Source organism: Podarcis pityusensis, assembly GCF_964106645.2.
Source record: "Podarcis pityusensis genome assembly, chromosome: 1".
Taxonomy (NCBI): Eukaryota; Metazoa; Chordata; class Lepidosauria; order Squamata; family Lacertidae; genus Podarcis; species Podarcis pityusensis.
In genome coordinates, this window is record NC_138028.1 from 82,432,287 (window position 1) to 82,450,806 (window position 18,520).

The window sequence follows — 18,520 nt, forward strand, 5'->3', positions numbered from 1 at the left end:
CAAGTTATACATTCTTGACAAATTCTTAGTTTTGGGTTCTAACAGTTCAGTTTCTAGTTTAGATCTTTCCACCTGGAAGCCAATTTTCTTGTCCAATTTGAATGCCTCCATTATCTGATAATAATGAAGCCAGTCTCGCACTTTGTTTTTTAATTTTTCAAAGCTCTGCAATTTCAGTCTATCTCCGTCTTGTTCTAAAATTTCCCAATAAGAGGCTCAGTGGTTTAGACCACAGTGCCACCCGCGACCTACTTACGACTGAACCCCAGGCACTATTACATGGTACTGAAGAGATGCAACGGTGATTTACTGTCTTTTTCACAACCATTTTCTAACAATTTGCTTTATTAGCAGAGTAAGGCACTAGAAAGCCATACAGCTCTAATTTTTCCATAACAGCACAATACAGTAGAAATAAGGGAAGTCCAGGTTTCTAAACAACACAAGAAAGAAAACCCACGTCCAGCCTCTCTGTTCTCTCTCCTCTGCCTCCACAATGTTCTTAGAGCAAAAGGCAGCCATCTTTCAAGGTGGTTTGCACTGCTTTATTGGTGCATCAGTGATAAATAATATTGGATATGGCAGATCAAGATGGTAGATAATGATAAATACTGTGAATTCTTAATGTAGCCACGCATTATAAAAACAAACAAAAAAAATGCTTGAAACCTTACAATCAAACATCAACAAAGCAAAAAAGAGTGGTGATGATTAAAAATCCAACTTTATCCAGTGTATGGCTCATAACCGGCAGCATAGCGGGGCCTACAGACAGAGAAAGAAGAAAGGAATGTGTAAGAGGGTATCAAATGGATGTGGGGGTGGGGATAAGAGTCCTGGGTTTTGGTGGAAAAAACAAAATGGAAGCAATGAAATAATATATACAGTATAGGGGAAGGCAATAACTCAGTGGTAGAGCACATGCTTTGCAACCCAAAGGTTCCAAGATGAATCCCCAGCATATGCAGGTAGGATTGGGAAGGATCTGAGTGTGAAACCCCAGACAGCTACAGCAAGTCAGTGTAGGGTGGGCAGACTTCAGGCTTGTTAGAATGGTTTTGTTTTCTACTGGATCTACCAGTCGGATCCAGATATGAAACACTCAACTGTTAGAATTAAAGAGCACGAGGGCCTGACATTCTGAGCCTAGTTATTTGTTTCCAGTACCAAAACTGAACTGAACTCACAGTCATTCACATAAGAGTCCATTACTGGTTCTCTTTTATCACTGCAGCAGCCTAACGTACTTAGATGGGGAGAAATAGTTTTGTTGCTGCTATTATACAACTGGGAGTCAGAAACCTTGCCAATCTATGGCAAATTGCCCAGAGATCTACCAGTAGATTCTGATTTGCCTTGGTGGGCATCCCCCTAAAGACGTTCCTGGACCAACAGAGGCATCAATGATCTGACTCTACCATTGTAACTTCTTACATGCTGGTTCCAGGTTTTGAAGGGCTCTTGGGCAAGTTGCCCATAGTAGGCCCTTGACTTGGCCACCCCAGCCCATTCCCCTGCCTTCTTCCTCTGGGGTTAAGCTCCTGCTCCTGCCTCATGTCTCAGCTCTTTTATTCAGAGTGTGGGAAATTGCAGTCAAGCAACCAGCAATCTTGGAGCTACTTAACACATTAAGGGGTTAAGAGCACAGAATTGTATTCCTAGACCCAATTAGGTCTCCGGTGAAGAAAGAAGTGAAGCTTCTTTCTTCACTCTCTTCCACCATATGAAGCCAGCTCCCATGGATGAATAACCAAGGTTAACCCTAACTTGATGCCATTGGTCACTTGAGAGAGGAATGTATGGAGAGAAGAGCAACCTCTCTAGCCAGGAATGGAAAACCCCGTGACACAAACTATGTGTTTCAGTCTCAGAGGAGAGCCCAAATGGTGGCTTGTTTCAGATGTAACAAAGAGGGACATATATCCAAATTTTGTAAGCTCTCAAACCAGCAAAATCCTTTTCATTTAAGTGACCAAGTCAAAATAAAGGGAACAAGGAAAAACTTTTTTTTCCTGCATGAGGAGAATGTAACTGTAAACAGTTGTGATTCAAAATTAAACAGATGGATAATTGATTCTGGATGTTCTTCACATATGAGTTATGATTAAGACTTCTTTGGAAACATTGACAATATTAATCAATCTGTGGATAGCAATATTCAAATTGCAAATGGTGTAAGCATGAAGATATGTGGTACAGGTTTAGGAACCTTAAACTTCAAGCTAAGCAATCGGTTGAAAGAAAACTGACTGAATTGTGACATGATCTGTGTGTCCACCTCAGACAGAAAAGGTTTCCTTATGCAATCTGGAAATGGTAAATGCCAAGTAACCTAAGATGGCAAATTATATGCTGAAGCATGTTTGATTAATGGTGTCTACAAGACTAATCTGTCAGAACTGTGTACTGCAAATGTGGCACACATGCACCAGAAGGATGAAGCAGATCCAGAACTCTGGCACAGAAGGTTTGGTCATAGAGACACCAAGGCCATTGCGGAACTACAACGCAAGGAACTTGAAACAGGGATGAAGGTAAACCTCAAATCTTCTTTCCCTCCATGTCTTGAACAGAGAAGCACCAGAGTGCTAGATATAGTCTCAACATATGTGTGTGGTCCAATTAATATTCCCTTCCTAGGGAAGGATAAGTACTATTTTTGCTGGATGATTTCTCAAGGTCATTGTGTGGTACACTTTCTAAAGGGGAAAAAAAAAGCACTGCAGGTGTTCAGAAAATACACCATCATGGTGAGCAATAAGAAACAGGAAGGAAGAGGAGCAGTGTGGTCAGGAGGCTCTGGAGGAGGAATAGACAATGTAAATGTTGTTGAACAATAACACCCATCATCCCTGACCAGTGGCCATGTTGGCTAGGGCTGATGGGAGTTGGAGTGCAACCACAATGGAGAGCTGCAAGTTCCCCATCCTTGGTGTAGAGACTGATAGAGCCACCCCCCACCCCACCCCACCCCACCCCCAGTGCACATAGGGCTTGGCAGGTGCCCAACAATTTGAGCCCTGCCTAAACTCTTATTCATAACGGAGAATGAGCTCCACTTTCTTCACTCTTGCAAAGGACTCACCAGTCTGTCTGTGTGTTTCCAGGGATGCTTTCAGGAAGCTGCGAGTATCTACAAAATGAAGGTTCAAACGTTAACGTGACGCAAGGGTGACCCAAGTTTTGTTCATCATGAGATTGCTAATTTCCCCTTTTTAAACTGGCCCTGCTCCTGTTCCCTTAACAACATCCTGATAACACAGAAAAGAAGCAGGTGGAACTTTGCCATCTACAGACAGATACACATACGGGGGTGGGGGTGGGGACAAGAACTCAGAAAGCATCTGCTTGGAGCAGAATGCACAGGTCCCCTCTGATGCATCACCCAGGGCTTGCAAAACAAAATAGCTCCCCGTGTTTCTTAGGACTGGAAGTTGAAGGCTGGATTTATCTTCTAGTTCAGGGTTCCTCAGTCTTGGCCCTCCAGATGTTTTTGGCCTACAACACCCATGATCCCTAGCTAGCAGGACCAGTAGTCAGGGATGATGGGAATTGTAGTCTCAAAACTTCTGGAGGGCCAAGGTTGAGGAAGCCTGTTCTAGTTCGACAGGATTCTCACCTATTTGCTTCTGTTGCAGTGTACTGTGGTGGGTCAGGAACTCCGTTTGCATAGTGTGCCCGTGGGAGTGATGTCAACGCAACATTTTGTTCTTCATTGTCTGATCTGTGCTTCTTTTTGTCCTGAAAGAAAATGTGCCACCCATCAGTTTCCGTGCCTGTTCGTTCTCCCTTCACCACTGCTCCCCGGGTGTTTGAATTGCTATTTACCAGCCACACACGCTCCCAGTTAGCAAACCCGAGTATTTTTCCTTTCACCCTAGCTATTGTGGTTCTCTGCAAAGCCACAGGATTGAGACAAGTGAACCAACCTAAAAAATGGAGGGCAGTGACCACAATGTGCCCTTGCTTCCTTCTTTTGCTGCATTGATCTTGTAAAATTTGTGCAACTAGGGTCAGAGCTTGGTTTGCCCCTTTCCCTAGCACTAAATAAGTTGGAGTTCTTTTTATTAAATATACCAAGAAAAAAGCACACTAAGCTTTTTTCCCTAGCACAGCATTTCCCTACTCCAGCTGTGTACCTCCTCTTAAGTCATGTGGGATCCACATAAGTGAAAACGTCAACTCTGGGCCAAGGCTTGGATAGGACTCCAGATTTGCAATTGCACTGCCCAACCATTTCCCTCTTCTAGTTGGAGGCTGGTTGCTGTTACTTGGTGCCTGCACTCTGGGAAAGCTACCTCATTTGGTCCATCTAAATCCGTGGCTCCCAACGTGGGACACATGCCCCACAGGGGGGCAAATAGATTTTTAAGGGGGGCAATTCGAGAATGAGTTATTAACAGTTAATGGCCCTTTAAGCTTCCTCCATGTGAATAGGACTTCACTTCTTGAATAATAAGAATTATCTGTCACCGGGGGTGGGGGGAATCAAAATATTAGAGATGCTTAGGTGGGGCATGGCCAAAAAAAAAGATTGGGAACCACTGATCTAGATCAGTGTCTGCACTAACTGGCAGTGGCTCTCCAAAGGTCTCCGGCAGGAGTCTTTTCCAGTCCTACCTGAAGATGTTGAGATGTTGAATCTGGGGCTTCCTGAAGGCAAGGAAGATGCTCTGCCACTGAACTATAGCCCTTCCCAAGGGGGTTTCCAAGGGGTGCCCCTAGAAAGGATTATTTCTTCTGGGATAAGACATGCAGAACTATAACTGGTTTCTCTCACTGGCATAGTCCTCCTTGCTCGCTCACTTCTACTGAGAGGGTGATTTTAAGAAGATGGGCAAAGATTTCCAGCTGTCAAATCACTGTAGAACAGCAACAACAAAGCGACATTCCTCCCCATTTGTTGAAATGAAGGTGGTGGGGAATATGTGGCTATCCAGAATTTGTATGGGGAAGGACTGTGAGAGCAGCTTCTGGTACTCAAAACAAACTCTTGGGTTCAGAATGATGGCTTTAATTCTCAGTCTTTTGCACCTGGCTCTGTTTGCTGGATCTTGGAATTACATTAAAACAACAACACAGATCCTGCAAGTCTGAAGTCCTCCCCTGTTAAGCCCCATGTATGAAAACACCCTCATGCCAGCTTTGCATTGTGTTGGAGGGGCTCTAACAACAACTATTATTATTATTATTATTATTATTATTATTATTATTATTATTTATACCTCACCCATCTGGCTGGGTTTCCCACTTGTTCCATGTTCTGTGATGATAACCATTTCATACCTACATGCCATCATGGGAGACTAAAGTCATCAGGTGATAAACATGAATGTGTGAATTCAGCCTAGTGAGCCTAGTAAGCCAGTCTTGTTTTGCAAGCCACTTAGCATACCACTAAATAAATATACAACAAAAGGACGGGAGGCAGAATACTCTCTTATATTTTTGCTTATATTATGAGCTACTGGATCCTCACCCTGCTATTGTAGAGAACTGAAAAAGTAGTTGTAGCCTCGAGGAAAGAGAAGAAAAGCATCACACACAGAATTCCCTGCAAAAAACAACAACCAGCCAGTTAAAAATATCAAACATTAATGCAAGGAGAATGATCTCATTCTCAGCTTTAGGGTGACACTCACACAAGAAGCTTTGTGCAGAAGAATACAACACAAGGAACTTAAGATTAAGTCACTTTCATAGCTCAGAATAACAGTCCTATAACAATATATTCTATATTTTGTCCAATCAAGGGCTTATCCACACTTCTGCGGATTATCCCATGCCTAGAAAGCATGGGTCCAAGAGGTTTTCCACTTGTCCTGTGTTTTCTAGGCATGGGTCTGAGCGCTTTCTTGTTTGCCCCACTGTTCTCCATGGGAAAACTTTCTCTTTACTGCTTAATTGGAGCAAACAGCACTCCGATGAAAATCTGATTGCCACTTGTTCCTATTCAGCAGTAAAGAGTGTATTCTCCCAGGGGAAAGCTGAGGGGCAAACAGACGTATGAATGAGCCCTAATATTAGGTTTTTTACTTGCTTGACATCCAGCAAGTCATAAATGACATCAACCATTTATGATTGACACCAGTCATAAATCTCCCCCTGCAAAAGTCTCAACACTAGAGGAAGTGAGGAGATCTATGCCACAAGCGTGGGGTTGCCTTTCTCTCCATCCTGCCTTTTCAACTCTGTGTATGCTTGGTGGTCTGTTTAAGTTCAGCTACCTTGCCTGGTGCTGGTGGATCTGTATGAAAGGGAAAGGAATAATGGGGAGAGGAGAATGTGTCAGGAGGAGGAGGGCAAGAGGATCAGTGGGACCGGATGCAGGAGGGTCAAAGAGAGGTCAGGATGGGTCACCAGTGGCCCTTAGGATGTGTGTAGCACTGTGTAAAGCTGTAGAGGCCAGCCTCTCTCTCCAGGCACTTAAAGGATTGAGACACAGGGCCAGACTGGATGTGATGGGTAGCCACATTTGTCACCACACAGTCTATCCCATTCAAATATAATACAGAGGGTGAGAAGGGAATTGCTATTTTCATTGCAGCAGCAGCAGCAAGGAGATGAATTCTATCCCTCTCTCCTCCTTACCTCCCCACGAACATTTTCTCAGGCACTTCTCTCCAGCCCACCTTGACCACCACGTGAACAGAACTTGGTGCTCTGCTGCTACCTGTCTCATCCCTTTAATATATTCTGGCCTACCACTCCTAGTAGCTCTAGGTGGCTGGATTTAGCCCCCTGTTTGGTTTCCTGCCTTGGCATCGTTGTGAGGCACTCTGGAAATTTAAAGGCATGGCATTGGTTGGCATGCTGTTGCCACAGTGACGTAAGCTTGGGAGGGCCAACTAACAGAGGAAGGGAACCACCAAAGAACACCTTGGCCAGGGCCTCCTTAAACCTGGAACTAGCCTTGTATGGAATCCAGGAACTTACCATTTCATATGCCCCAGTGGTCTTGCAATAGTTTGAAATATTAGGAATTTGTGGAAGAAGATATTTGGATATAAAGCGAGATGTCTCCGTAACTGCATAAGAGTTTCTCTCTCTATTTTTTATTACATCAATCAGCAAAAGACACATTCCAGCGATTGCACCGAGGCCACTAAGAGTGTTAAAGAGGTAACTGAATGCTCTCTGGAAGAGAAAGAGAAAGTTTTGCTTAATTAATTTATGGGTTGGGTGGGGATATGGGTGAGACGGGGAGAATGATCTCGGGAACCAAACCTGACCCTCGCCTTTGCCAGCTCTGACTATGGGAGCACGAGGGAGGGGATTGATTCTGGTAAGAATGAGGCACCCTACATACTGTCGCTTGTCTAAGCGGCTTTCAGAACATCAAAGACCCAGCAGAAATGCAAAATGTGGGAGATTCAGGTTACAGAGTTATAGGAGGTTCCAGTAACATAGCACGTCATGGAGGAAAAAAACAGGGCAAGTATAGGGGACAACTAGTATAAATTAACCTAGCCAAAGCAGCCACCAAGCCACCAGAGGAATGTGTGGAAAAGCAACCTGATGTTTTATGCATTGGCTCTGTCCTTCTGTTGCCTTCTCCACATGGAGTGCCATGGGATGTCAGTGATTTAGTCCACAAAAATTTATGCCACACAATAAATCCACGAATCTTCAAGGTGCCACCAAAAATATTTGGGTCATATCCAGCAACAGTCATACTCAAAGTAGACTCATTGAAATTAATGGACACAAATTACTTACCGTAGGTACAGTGGTACCTCGGTTCAAGAACACTCCTATCTATGAACAATTTGGTTTATAATTTGCTATTTTACTTGGCAAATCCCCCTGGAAAGTCTGAATACCGATTGATCACGTATGCAAGTGAGATTGTATTGTATTGTAATATTGATATAATTTTGATTTAATTATTAACTGTGTGGGAAAAGATTTAAGAAGCTTTACAACTAATTTGGAAGGACTGTTAAGAGTGGAAGATGGGAATGGAGGCTTCTGACCAAAGTACAGGCTAATTTGTTCTGGCATGAATTGAAACGGAGAGGTTTGGACATTTGCCTGGAATAATTGGCAGAAAGCCAGATTTCCTCCATTTTGGGATGCACGTGTCGCATGGGATACAGGCATGGTGAAGAATCAAAAGTGAAAGACAAGGATGAAATAAACAACCACACAGAAACATATTGTTTTGATATAACTCGCTTGCAGGCTGTGAAAACAAATGAAGGATTAACATCAGACTGATTTATGGGAAACACCTGGACTAATTAAGAAAGCAGTGCAAATGTGAGATGATCGCAATCCTCCGACCTAACAGCATGGGAAGTCAAAAAAAGATTTATGATTATGATTTGGCTTAATATTTGGTCTGATTGATTATTTTATAATTTGGAATATCTTTAATGTGGCCTTTATTAGATTGTTAATTTGGAAAACGTAATAAATATTATTAAAATAAATAAATAAACCAGCAGTGGGAGCGCACAGGATACAGAGTAAACAGGAGTGTGTAAATGGCCTTCTTTTATCTTTCCTGAAACAACTTTGTGAATGCTTCTAATGAAATCTCTCTTTCAATAAGTGTACAGAGTGGGTTATTTCGAGAGTACCACTCTTTTAGTTTGAACAGCTGCCTTATTTCTCCAACTTCCCTTATCATAATCCTTAACAAAACCTTTTTTGTTTTCCTAAAAAATTTGGAACTTGGGGTCATTTGCCTGTTTGACCTCCTGAGGAGAATTCACCACAGCCACATGCCGGGTTGCACTCTGCATGTTACATGTGTGTAAAGGGGCAACAGAGTCAACTCTTTCTAGCAGGTGGCTGAGGGTGTTAGCTAAGAGTTACTCTGAGGTACACACCTGTAGGTTCTGGTGTTCCCTTGGCTCCAAAATAAAAGGGTGTTGATAATGAACCTTAACTCAAGGAGCCATACTCTAGCTCAGTTCCACACCCCAGGGCAGGTGGACAGCCACAATACATTTGTTTGTCTTTTCTAAGGGGTTACAATGGTCTTCGTTGTTTGTGTGAAGTGGGCTAGGCGGCCAAATGCTACACAGTGAGCTTAATGGTTCTTAATGGTTAACCGGTTCCGAGAGATCGGCATTGGCTCCCAGTACGTTTCCGAGCACAATTCAAAGTGTTGGTGCTGACCTTTAAAGCCCTAAACGGCCTCGGTCCTGTATACCTGAAGGAGCGTCTCCACCCCCATCGTTCTGCCCGGACACTGAGATCCAGCGCCGAGGGCCTTCTGGCGGTTCCCTCATTGCGAGAAGTGAGGCTACAGGGAACCAGGCAGAGGGCCTTCTCGGTAGTGGCGCCCTCCCTGTGGAACGCCCTCCCATCAGATGTCAAAGAGATAAACAACTATCTGACATTCAGAAGACATCTTAAGGCAGCCCTGTTCAGGGAAGTTTTTAATATGTAACGCTGTACTGTTTTTAACACTTGATTGGGAGCCGCCCAGAGTGGCTGGCGAAACTCAGCCAGATGGGCGGAGTATAAATAAATTATTATTATTATTATTATTATTATTATTATTATTATTATATGGTGGAGCCGCGTTTGAACCAGTGGCAGCAAGCGAGAGGCAATCTGTTACCCCCTTCAAAGTTGACAGCAACTTGAAAGAGAGACTGCTGCTGGTGTGATGGATGCATGTATCAATTTTGCATCCGGCAAACAGATTTTGCAAATATTTTTATCTTTTAGCTACCTGAAAAATCTATATGACCTGAGAGGGGGGGAAAGTGTGTATACACATCCTTCAAAGCCAACTTTCCATTCTCTTAGGGACTATTGTGTGCCTTGGGCTATGGCAGGGGTAGGGAACCTCAAGCCTGTGGGCCAGTCTTGCTCCGCCAGAGGTTCTAGTTTGGCTCATGGGGCCATTTCCTGTAAACCACAGCAATCTGTCAATCAGTTGGTGTCACTTGGAATAGCGTTTGGCATCATCTAAAGGGTGGGTTCCCCTCTCCATCCTGCTTGGTTTGGCCGCACGCATTAATTATGTCTGAGGGACTAGTATATGCAATTGATCCCTGAGAAAAAGGAGCTCAATTTGGTTGTGTGGGGGAATCCCCTGCAGGGAGTTCCCTTGCATACCCACAGCCTGCAGAAAGCAGGATTGAACCCATCCCAGTTCTACGGGCAGAGTTCAATCCTGCTTGCTATCTTCCCCCACATCTGTAGCCCAACTTTGACAGATGGGTGTGACCAGCCACCTGTCAATCAACTGGCATCTTTTGGGCATGAGATGATTGATGGGTGGGTGTCATGGTTGGCTGGATGCAGGTGACAAAGATCTGGCTTCCCAGGTCAAAAAAGTTTACCTAATTCTGGGCTATGGAAACAAACGGTACCTTTTCATCTGATAGTCCTGGATTGTTGGTTGTTTTAACAATTAAAAACACAGCAGGGTTAAGTCACATCAACCTACCAGACCTGCAACTGATTTTCTTGTCACTGCTGATGAAAGGCATCCTGAAATTAAGAACTGGAGAGAGAAAAACCGAAAACAGTAGACAGTAAGAAGTATGTTACTTACATTATCAGGCTCTTTAAAACAGAAACAAACAAAAACCACCCTCCATTTAGACCAGTGGTGTCCAAACTTTTTTCAAAGAGGGCCAGATTTGATGAAGTGAAGGGCCATGAGGGCCCACCAAAGGGCCAACCAAAGTTGTTGATTAAACTGACCAGTGGGCCGGATTAGGCCCCTGAAACGGACTTTGGACATGCCTGAGTCTTATGACAGTCCTGTGAGGCAAAGGCATTAGTATCCTAATTAACCGATGGGGGACAGAGGATGCCTCCAGGCTGTCAGTATTTTGTGAGAGTGATTCCATCATATACCAGAACTTTTAAGTTTGTGTGTTTAAAGAAGATTAAGAGGCTGTTCTGCCTAGTGCGATACCCACTTTTGCTGTTTGGAAACTGATGAAGAAATTCACTGAAATGTTTGGGATGAACAAACGACTAGCGAGGAAGACATGTAAACACTCTGCAAGCATGTCAGGGTGAACCTGGGATTGTCATTGTTATCCAACAACTGGTGTATGCCAGTGTTTCTCAAACATTGGTTTGGGACCCACCAGCGGGTCTTGGGCCACTTTCATGGGGGCCTCTCTTTTCTATGGAGAAACAGCCAGTTGAAGGAAGTAAAAGAGTGAAATAAATTGTTGTTCTTGAGAATAACTGAGAATAGAAAGGAAGAGCATAAAAAGGGGAAACTGTTATAGGTGGAAGAACTGGGTATTAAAGGGTCGGGGATCAAAAAAATAGGAGAAATCAGGTACAAATGGAGTGTGAAAGGAGAACAGGAGAATATATTAAAGGAGATGGATAAAATGCTTTGAGGGTCACACAGGGGTGTGTGAAGGGAGAAGTATATCAGAAAGAGGAGTATATCAGAAAAAGAGCTCCAGAGCCAATGTATGTACTTATCTTGAGGAAAGATGATCTATGGAACTGCTTGCCACAATGCTGTGACAAAGAATGCAGCAATTTCCAAAGATGGATCTGATATCAGTAGAAAATGTTAGTAACTGTCATGGGTGTAGCCAGGATTTTTGTTAAGGGGATGGACAGGCCTTTTGTTGCGGGGGGGGGGGAGCTCAGCTATGCATTTTTATTGATTTTTATCAAGGGGGGGGAGCTGTCCCTCCCTGCCCACCTTTGGCTATGTCCATGGTAACTGCTGATTATGCCAAGCTCTCCCTGTATCGGCTGCCATCTTGTGAATGGTTTTCTGAATGGTGGACCTCAATAGCTTTTAGCCATCTCAAGTAGGCCCTGGAAGCAGAAAGTTAAAAAACCCCTGCTGGCATAAGCAAATCAGGATGAATGGTCAATAAATAATTGCTTGAAGGGGGTGATGAATGATTTGTCCCCCAAAAGGAATTTGACACAGACAACACTATTCTATAGCCACACTCTCTTCAAGAAAACATGCTATTGCGATGAATCAACAACAATACTATTCATTCTACTTACAAGGGCACCCCCCCAGAAGGGATACCAGACAGTCATGATCCATGTGTCACAATCCTTTGATGAAAAGAGCAAAATGCCTCCAAGACCAAGATGTATCATAGCAATAACCACCTGCATAGCCTTTAGGTAGATGACAAAATTAGAAAAAGATTAAATAAAACAGCTGGCTTAGAGACCACGTCATATGCACACTATTAACTGAACTTCACAAGCCCCATATAATCCATATTGTCCTCCTCAAAACTACAGCACTATCATAAAATCACAAATGACTATACAGTATAGAACAGTGGGGGGAACCTTTCCACATTGATGGAACTGTGAGAATACGTAGAATTTAATAAACGAAAGCTACCACCAATGTTTCAAAGGGAAGGGCATATTCAGTGTTCTTTTCCCTCCCATTCTCTATTACAACACACACCAGAATCTAAATAGCCTAAATGAAATGAAATTGTCTTTAAATCTCAGTACAACACACATGAGAGTTCAAGCTGATTAATCATACAGTTAAATCTATGAAAGAGACACCTCACTACAAAGCTTTCTCAGCAGAAAGAGAACCCACTGTTTCTTAAAAATTGATTTATACTCTTCTTCTGCCACCTTCAGAAGGAAAAAGGAAAGTCTCCTGGCAGAGCACTTGGATTGAGATTGAGTTTGAGACTTGGAGTGTGGCCCTTATCTGCAGCCAGAAGGAGGAAAATTGCAATCCATCTAAGGCTGGATCTACACCCGCATTTTAAACATTATTAAACATCCAGTTCACTTTAATTTAAACATGAAGGCGTTGGTTTCCTTTTCCACAAGGTCTACCTGGTTTTTGGAAGGGGGTAGCTCTGCAATGCGCTCTGGTGTCACATTTTAATAACACATTATTAATGTTTAAAAAGAACGTCATATGGCTATATGCAGTGCTTTTTTTTCTTAAAAAATGTTTAGGGGTACTCTCATTTTGACTCAAGAAAACCACCATTTTATAGTTCAAATCGGGGAAAATAAGTACAGTAAATGGACACAAGTACAAAGATTCACAAAATGTTTAGGGGTATGTGTAACCCTGCGTCCCATCAGAAAAAAGCACTGGCTATACACGGTTATCAGAAACTCATTTTTAGTGTTAGTGTTTAGAGTATAGATCCGCCCTAAGAGAAGAAGGATGGTGCTAAACAGGCCCAGGGATCCCACACACATACAAAATTTAAACAAGTACTTGTCATAGCACCCTCTGCAAAAAATTGGGGAAACCAAAATTGAGAAAAAATGCTGGGAATCCTTCTGCCCTTGATGGAACTACTAGTTCCTTGGTTAGCATACCGTTATATAGACCATATCTTAGATTGGCCCAAGAGGGTGAATCCTGAAAGGAAGGGTCATAGCTCAGTGGTAGAGCTCAAACACTGCCTGCTGGAAGTCCCAGGCTCAATCCCCCAGCAGCTCCAGTCAGGGCTGGAGAAGACTGGAGAGCTACTGCCCCTCCGTGTAGACAATACTGAGCCTGATGGATCAATAGACACAGTGCAAGGCAGCTTCTTATGTTCCTGAGATGATGTTTGTATATATTTTTCTATGGTGTTTTGTGTTTTTATGGTGTTTTGTATATATTTTTCTATGGTGTTTTGCATCCCATGGACTGCAAGAAGATCAAACGCATCCATTCTTAAGGAAATCAGCCCTGAGTGGTCACTGGAAGGACAGATCATGAAGCTGAGGCTCCAATACTTTGGCCACCTCATGAGAAGAGACTCCCTGGAAAAGACCCTGATGTTGGGAAAGATGGAGGGCACAAGGAGAAGGGGACGACAGAGGACGAGATGGTTGGACGGTGTTCTCGAAGCTACAAACATGAGTCTGACCAAACTGCGGGAGGCAGTGGAAGACAGGAGGGCCTGGCGTGCTCTGGTCCATGGGGTCACGAATAGTCGGACACGACTAAACGACTAAACACATGGTGTTTTGTACCCATACACCACATTCACAGCCTTTCCCTTTGCTTAGCCCAAGCATACAGGTATTTAGGGAAAATGCAATCTTACCCCCAGAGCATCATTTTCCTCTATGAGTTTCTTCTGTCCTGCACCAACGTGGCTTGGAGGGACAACCACCACAACGTTGCCAGGGTAAGGTGCTTGTGGAGCCAGCCTGTATTGATCCATTCTGCAGATAAATCAATATTGAGAAATTATGGCTGCAGTGTTGCATGCACTTTGATCCTTTCTGCAGCAGGGTTCTTCGTTGCTGCTTAGGCATTGCCCCCGCTCAGAATAAGTTATTAAAATGTAAAATTAAACGAGATAGCCTAGCAAAAGCACTGATACCAACAGGTGGCCAGGTTGAGGTCACATGAAAGCAGTTTTAAAAGCTTCTTGATATCATATATTCCAGTGCAATTGTATTACAGCATGCTGCTGAGGAGTGAAAAATATGCCACCTGTAATGAGTATGGGTTGCTCGTGCGTAAGTTGCCGCCTCTCCTGGCTTTGTTGCCTTGCTAAACCTTTCAGTCTGGGCAGCCCTTCACTTCGTGGCTGCCTCAGTCGCTAGCAGAATCCGTCAGTGGGCGTTTCTTAAATCTCTTCCAACATAAAAGTTGTTTGACACCCAGTCTCCTCCTACTCTCTCTGCGCGGAAGTCTTCTGCGCAGGGAGGGCGTGGGTAGAGGAGGACCCGTGCTCTCCCCGCTGGTGTCCAGTGAAGAGTCCTGGAGCCCTCTTGCCGATTCCCCCATCAGCCCCCCTTTATCCCTGGTGTTGCGCTGATTTGCTTCCCCATCTGCGGAGCTGCCTCTCTCCCTGCTGGGCCCTTCTCCAGCATCATTTGAGAGCCTTCCCTCCGCCTCTAGCTCCGATGTCAGTTCCCTGACACCACCCTTTCACCTGCCTTCTGGCGTCAAGGGGATGGCTTATTCTAGCCAAAGCTAAACACATTTTTAAGTTAATCACATGCTCTGTTAAGGCTGCACCACAACTTTGTGGGTGGTTCTCTAGGTACACACCGCTAAGTTTCCTCTAGCAGATACACCGTCTGTTCCCACCCAACTTCCTGTGAAATAAATTCACTGTAAATGGTCTGTCATGGGACCAGAGCCACTGTAAGACATTGCTGTCCCCAATTCCTATTTCTGTCCAAGGAAGAAACCATGGCCAATTGCATCCAAAGTTGCAGAGAGACTGAGAAGCAGGAGCAAAGTCCCACTTCCTTTGTCTTCCACACTCCCAAGGCCTCCTGAAGCTGTACTATTCTTCCATCTCATCAAAATCGCTTCCTGCTCATTTCCTCCTTATACTTCCTAGCATTTAAAAAGTGATACCCTATAGCTTTTGATATAGGTTAAGAATGGAATGGAAGTGACAGCATTTTATGAGATAAAAATAAGTCAGGCTTTTTCTCCTGGTTGCAGAAAAGAAGCCGTCTGAGAACACACTGATCCATTTCAAACTGTGTGTGTTTTATAGCACTAAAGAGTCAGAAAAAGCATTATGTTGCTGTCCAGAACAGTAGCTCAACAGTATTGTTCTGTTGTAATAATACAAAATAACTGTATAGTTCTTTGAGAGCAACACTCTCAAACCCACTTACTTACTTCCAAGAAAATATGCATAGGATTCAGCCTTTTAATCCAATACAGTACTGGTTAATCCAGAACATTTGTGATCCACTTGGAAGCCTATATTGGCATTAAATTAATATATCATCATTATCACCATCTCTGACACTGCCTATGCAGCTGCATTTGATGTATCAATGTGGAGTCACCCTCGCTTGCCCAAACATTCTTACCGTGGATAGAAAAGAGAGCCAGGTGTAGTCTCCATAGATGGCACTTCTGCTTCGAGCTGACTGAGGAGGGCTTAAAGAAAACAGGTGGCTGTGGTGAAAGGGATACTGTGTTTGGGAACAGCAGAAGAATGAAGAGCAGGCCTGAAGGACGGAGCTACGCAGCTACATCCTTTTCAGACTTAGCTTCCTCCCCTTAGCTAGCGCATAGCCAATTATGTTGTGGTTATATGTGGTCACCTGATTTCTGAGAAATGTCAGCAAGCAAATAAGAGAATTTCGGTTTCTAGAAACCGAAAGAAAAGGCATTTGACGAGGTGAAACACGTGTTTTCAGCAGCGCCCTAAATACCCCATCTAACTTGCCAGTGCCAAGATCTTCCCAGGACAACCCAACCTCCCAGCACAACACCCCAATCTCCCAGTGGTGCAAGATTTCAGGGGGTTCCAGGCAGTCTTAGCCATAGTCCATGTTTTCTTTTGGAAATGAGGCACAATGGAGACTGTGGTGTCTTTCTGAGGCTCACAGCATTAACACTCCAAGAGGGTCTTGCTTCTCCCATAGCAGCTGCCTTTTATGAGGCTTATAGGTTAGAGCTATGGCTTACCAATGAGAAAGGATGCTTGTATAATTCCTTTTATTAGACTCTGCCCAGAAGAGAGTTTTCTAATTGTAGTCCCTGGAAGATGAATCTGTTTAAGTTCACATCAGTCCCAGGAACATAGACAGAAGTGGCTCAGAGGAAGCAAAAATTGTTTTACTATAATTGAGGCCTCAGAATGTTGACAAGGCAGAGCAGGGCCGAGACATGTACCATGGACTCCAAATGTGGTATTTTAAGAATTAGAAGAAAGATAGCACCACTCAGTTATTTTTATCTGAAAAGGGAATTCTGAATGGCAAGGAAATTAATGGCTTGCAGGCAATTGCATTTTTGTTGCAGAATAATGAGTTTGTTCTTCAACTTCATTTCCATTTCCATGCTCACATCTGTATAACTTTAAATCACCATTATTACCATTAGAGTAGTGTGAGCTATTACTGTGTGGTGCCAGAGGTGTCTGTCCCTCTCTTTGGGCTGCATTGAGATAGAAATGTGTGGACATCACAAGATCACATTGTTATAACAACAACAATAACATTTATTTATTATTTATACCCCATCCATCTGGCTGGGTTTCCCCAGCCACTCTGGGCAGCTCCAACAGAATTAATGATAATAATAAAATAAAAAGCGATAAAACATCAGACATCAAAAACTTCCCTAGGATAGGTACTTGGTTTACAAGACATTTAGAAAAACAACACAGGACCAGGGGAAAACATCTTTTTTATTAGGACCAACCGAAGTTCACAGTGAGGTATGCAAAGTTTCAGATTTCATAGAACTCTTCCTTAGGCTGGTGTTTGAAACTAAACTTAATAAAGAGATTTTTTTAAAAGGATGATATTTCTTGGTGAGAACATAGTGCCTGCTGTTTGTATCAAGATTAAGAGAGTAATGACATACGTTATTACAACAAAAAAGTTTAGAATGGTATTCTGAGCAAAAGAGCAAGGACTACACAGAGCTATGCTGGGATTTGTCATTGGAAATGCAAAAGAAGCAATTAGATAATGGAAATTATATATGACATTTAAAGGTAAAGGTAAAGGACCCCTGACAGTTAAGTTCAGTCTCGAACGACTCTGGGGTTGTGGCGCTCATCTCGCTTTACTGGCCTAGGGAGCCGACGTTTGTCCGCGGACAGTTTTTCCGGGTCATGTGGCCAGCATGATTAAGCCACTTCTGGCGAAACCAGAGCAGTGCACAGAAACGCCGTTTACCTTCCCGCTGGAAGGTATCTACTTGAATTTTGATGTGCTTTCGAACTGCTAGGTGTGCAGGAGCTGGGACCGAGCAACGGGAGCTCACCCTGTCACGGGGATTCAAACCGCCGACCTTCTGATCGGCAAGCCCAAGAGACTCAGTGGTTTAGACCACAGTGCCACCCGTATCCCTAAATATGACATTTAGACCTATCTAAATCTCTGGCCACTGTGCCATAATCTTTGTAGTACATTGGTTTCAATGCAACATAGTGCATTTTTATCCTAGGATAAGATGGGGAACTTGTCCAGATGTTGTGGGACTCCACTTCCCACCAACTCTACCAACATGGCCAGTGGTCAGGGATGATGGGAGCTCTAGTCCAACAACTTATGGAGAATATAAAAAAATAGTCCTGCTGGATCACAAAAAGTCCCATATAATCCAGCATCCTTTTCTGACAGTGGCCAACCAGAGTGCAACAGCACTTTCCCTGTCTGCAGTTCCCAGCAGCTGGTGCTCACAGGCATACAACCTCTGACAGAGAAAGTAGAATATAACTATCATGACTGGTAGTCATTGATAACTTTCTCTTCCATGAATTTGTCTCATTCTCTTTTAAAGCCATCCAAGCTGGTTGTCACCACTACATCTTGTGGCAACAAATTTCGTCCTACATTCAACTTCATTGGATTGGCCCCGGGTTTTAGTATTCTGAGGGAGAACCCTTGTCCTCGAAAGGCAAGTGAGAGTGATGAAATAGTACACAGTCTGAAGTTAATATCCAAGAGTTTGGTGAGCATAATAAACAACTGAGGGGGGAAGGGCAAAATCACAGTGTGTGCTCTTAAGTGGGTGGGTGGGAAGTCACTAGTCTCCACAAAGGGAGTTTGTGGAGTTAGTACCTGAAGGAACTGAAGTTCCTTCAGGTACTAAGGATTTAGGCTCAGGGCAAAAAAGTCT

The 18,520-nt window shown here is 43.5% G+C and overlaps 1 protein-coding gene across 4 annotated transcripts; it reads right to left on the minus strand.

The window, feature by feature from the left end:
* Positions 1-327: 327 nt before the first annotated feature.
* LOC308459426 (B-lymphocyte antigen CD20-like) lies at positions 328-15,972 on the minus strand. 4 transcript variants are annotated; one of them, XM_080974849.1, is made up of 9 exons: positions 15,751-15,961; positions 14,007-14,127; positions 11,971-12,090; positions 10,415-10,471; positions 6,937-7,137; positions 5,480-5,554; positions 3,620-3,741; positions 3,086-3,133; positions 328-765 (listed from the first exon to the last, which is right to left on the minus strand). In XM_080974849.1, exons 1-9 carry the CDS (start codon positions 15,783-15,785, stop codon positions 726-728), a joined length of 819 nt encoding a protein of 272 aa, XP_080830975.1. In that variant the 5' UTR covers positions 15,786-15,961; the 3' UTR covers positions 328-725. The 4 variants fall into 4 exon arrangements, with proteins under 4 accessions (XP_080830975.1, XP_080830974.1, XP_080830976.1 ...); XM_080974848.1 differs by having other exon boundaries at positions 6,937-7,133; positions 10,411-10,471; positions 15,751-15,959; XM_080974850.1 differs by lacking the exon at positions 3,086-3,133 and having other exon boundaries at positions 6,937-7,133; positions 10,411-10,471; positions 15,751-15,972.
* Positions 15,973-18,520: the final 2,548 nt, after the last annotated feature.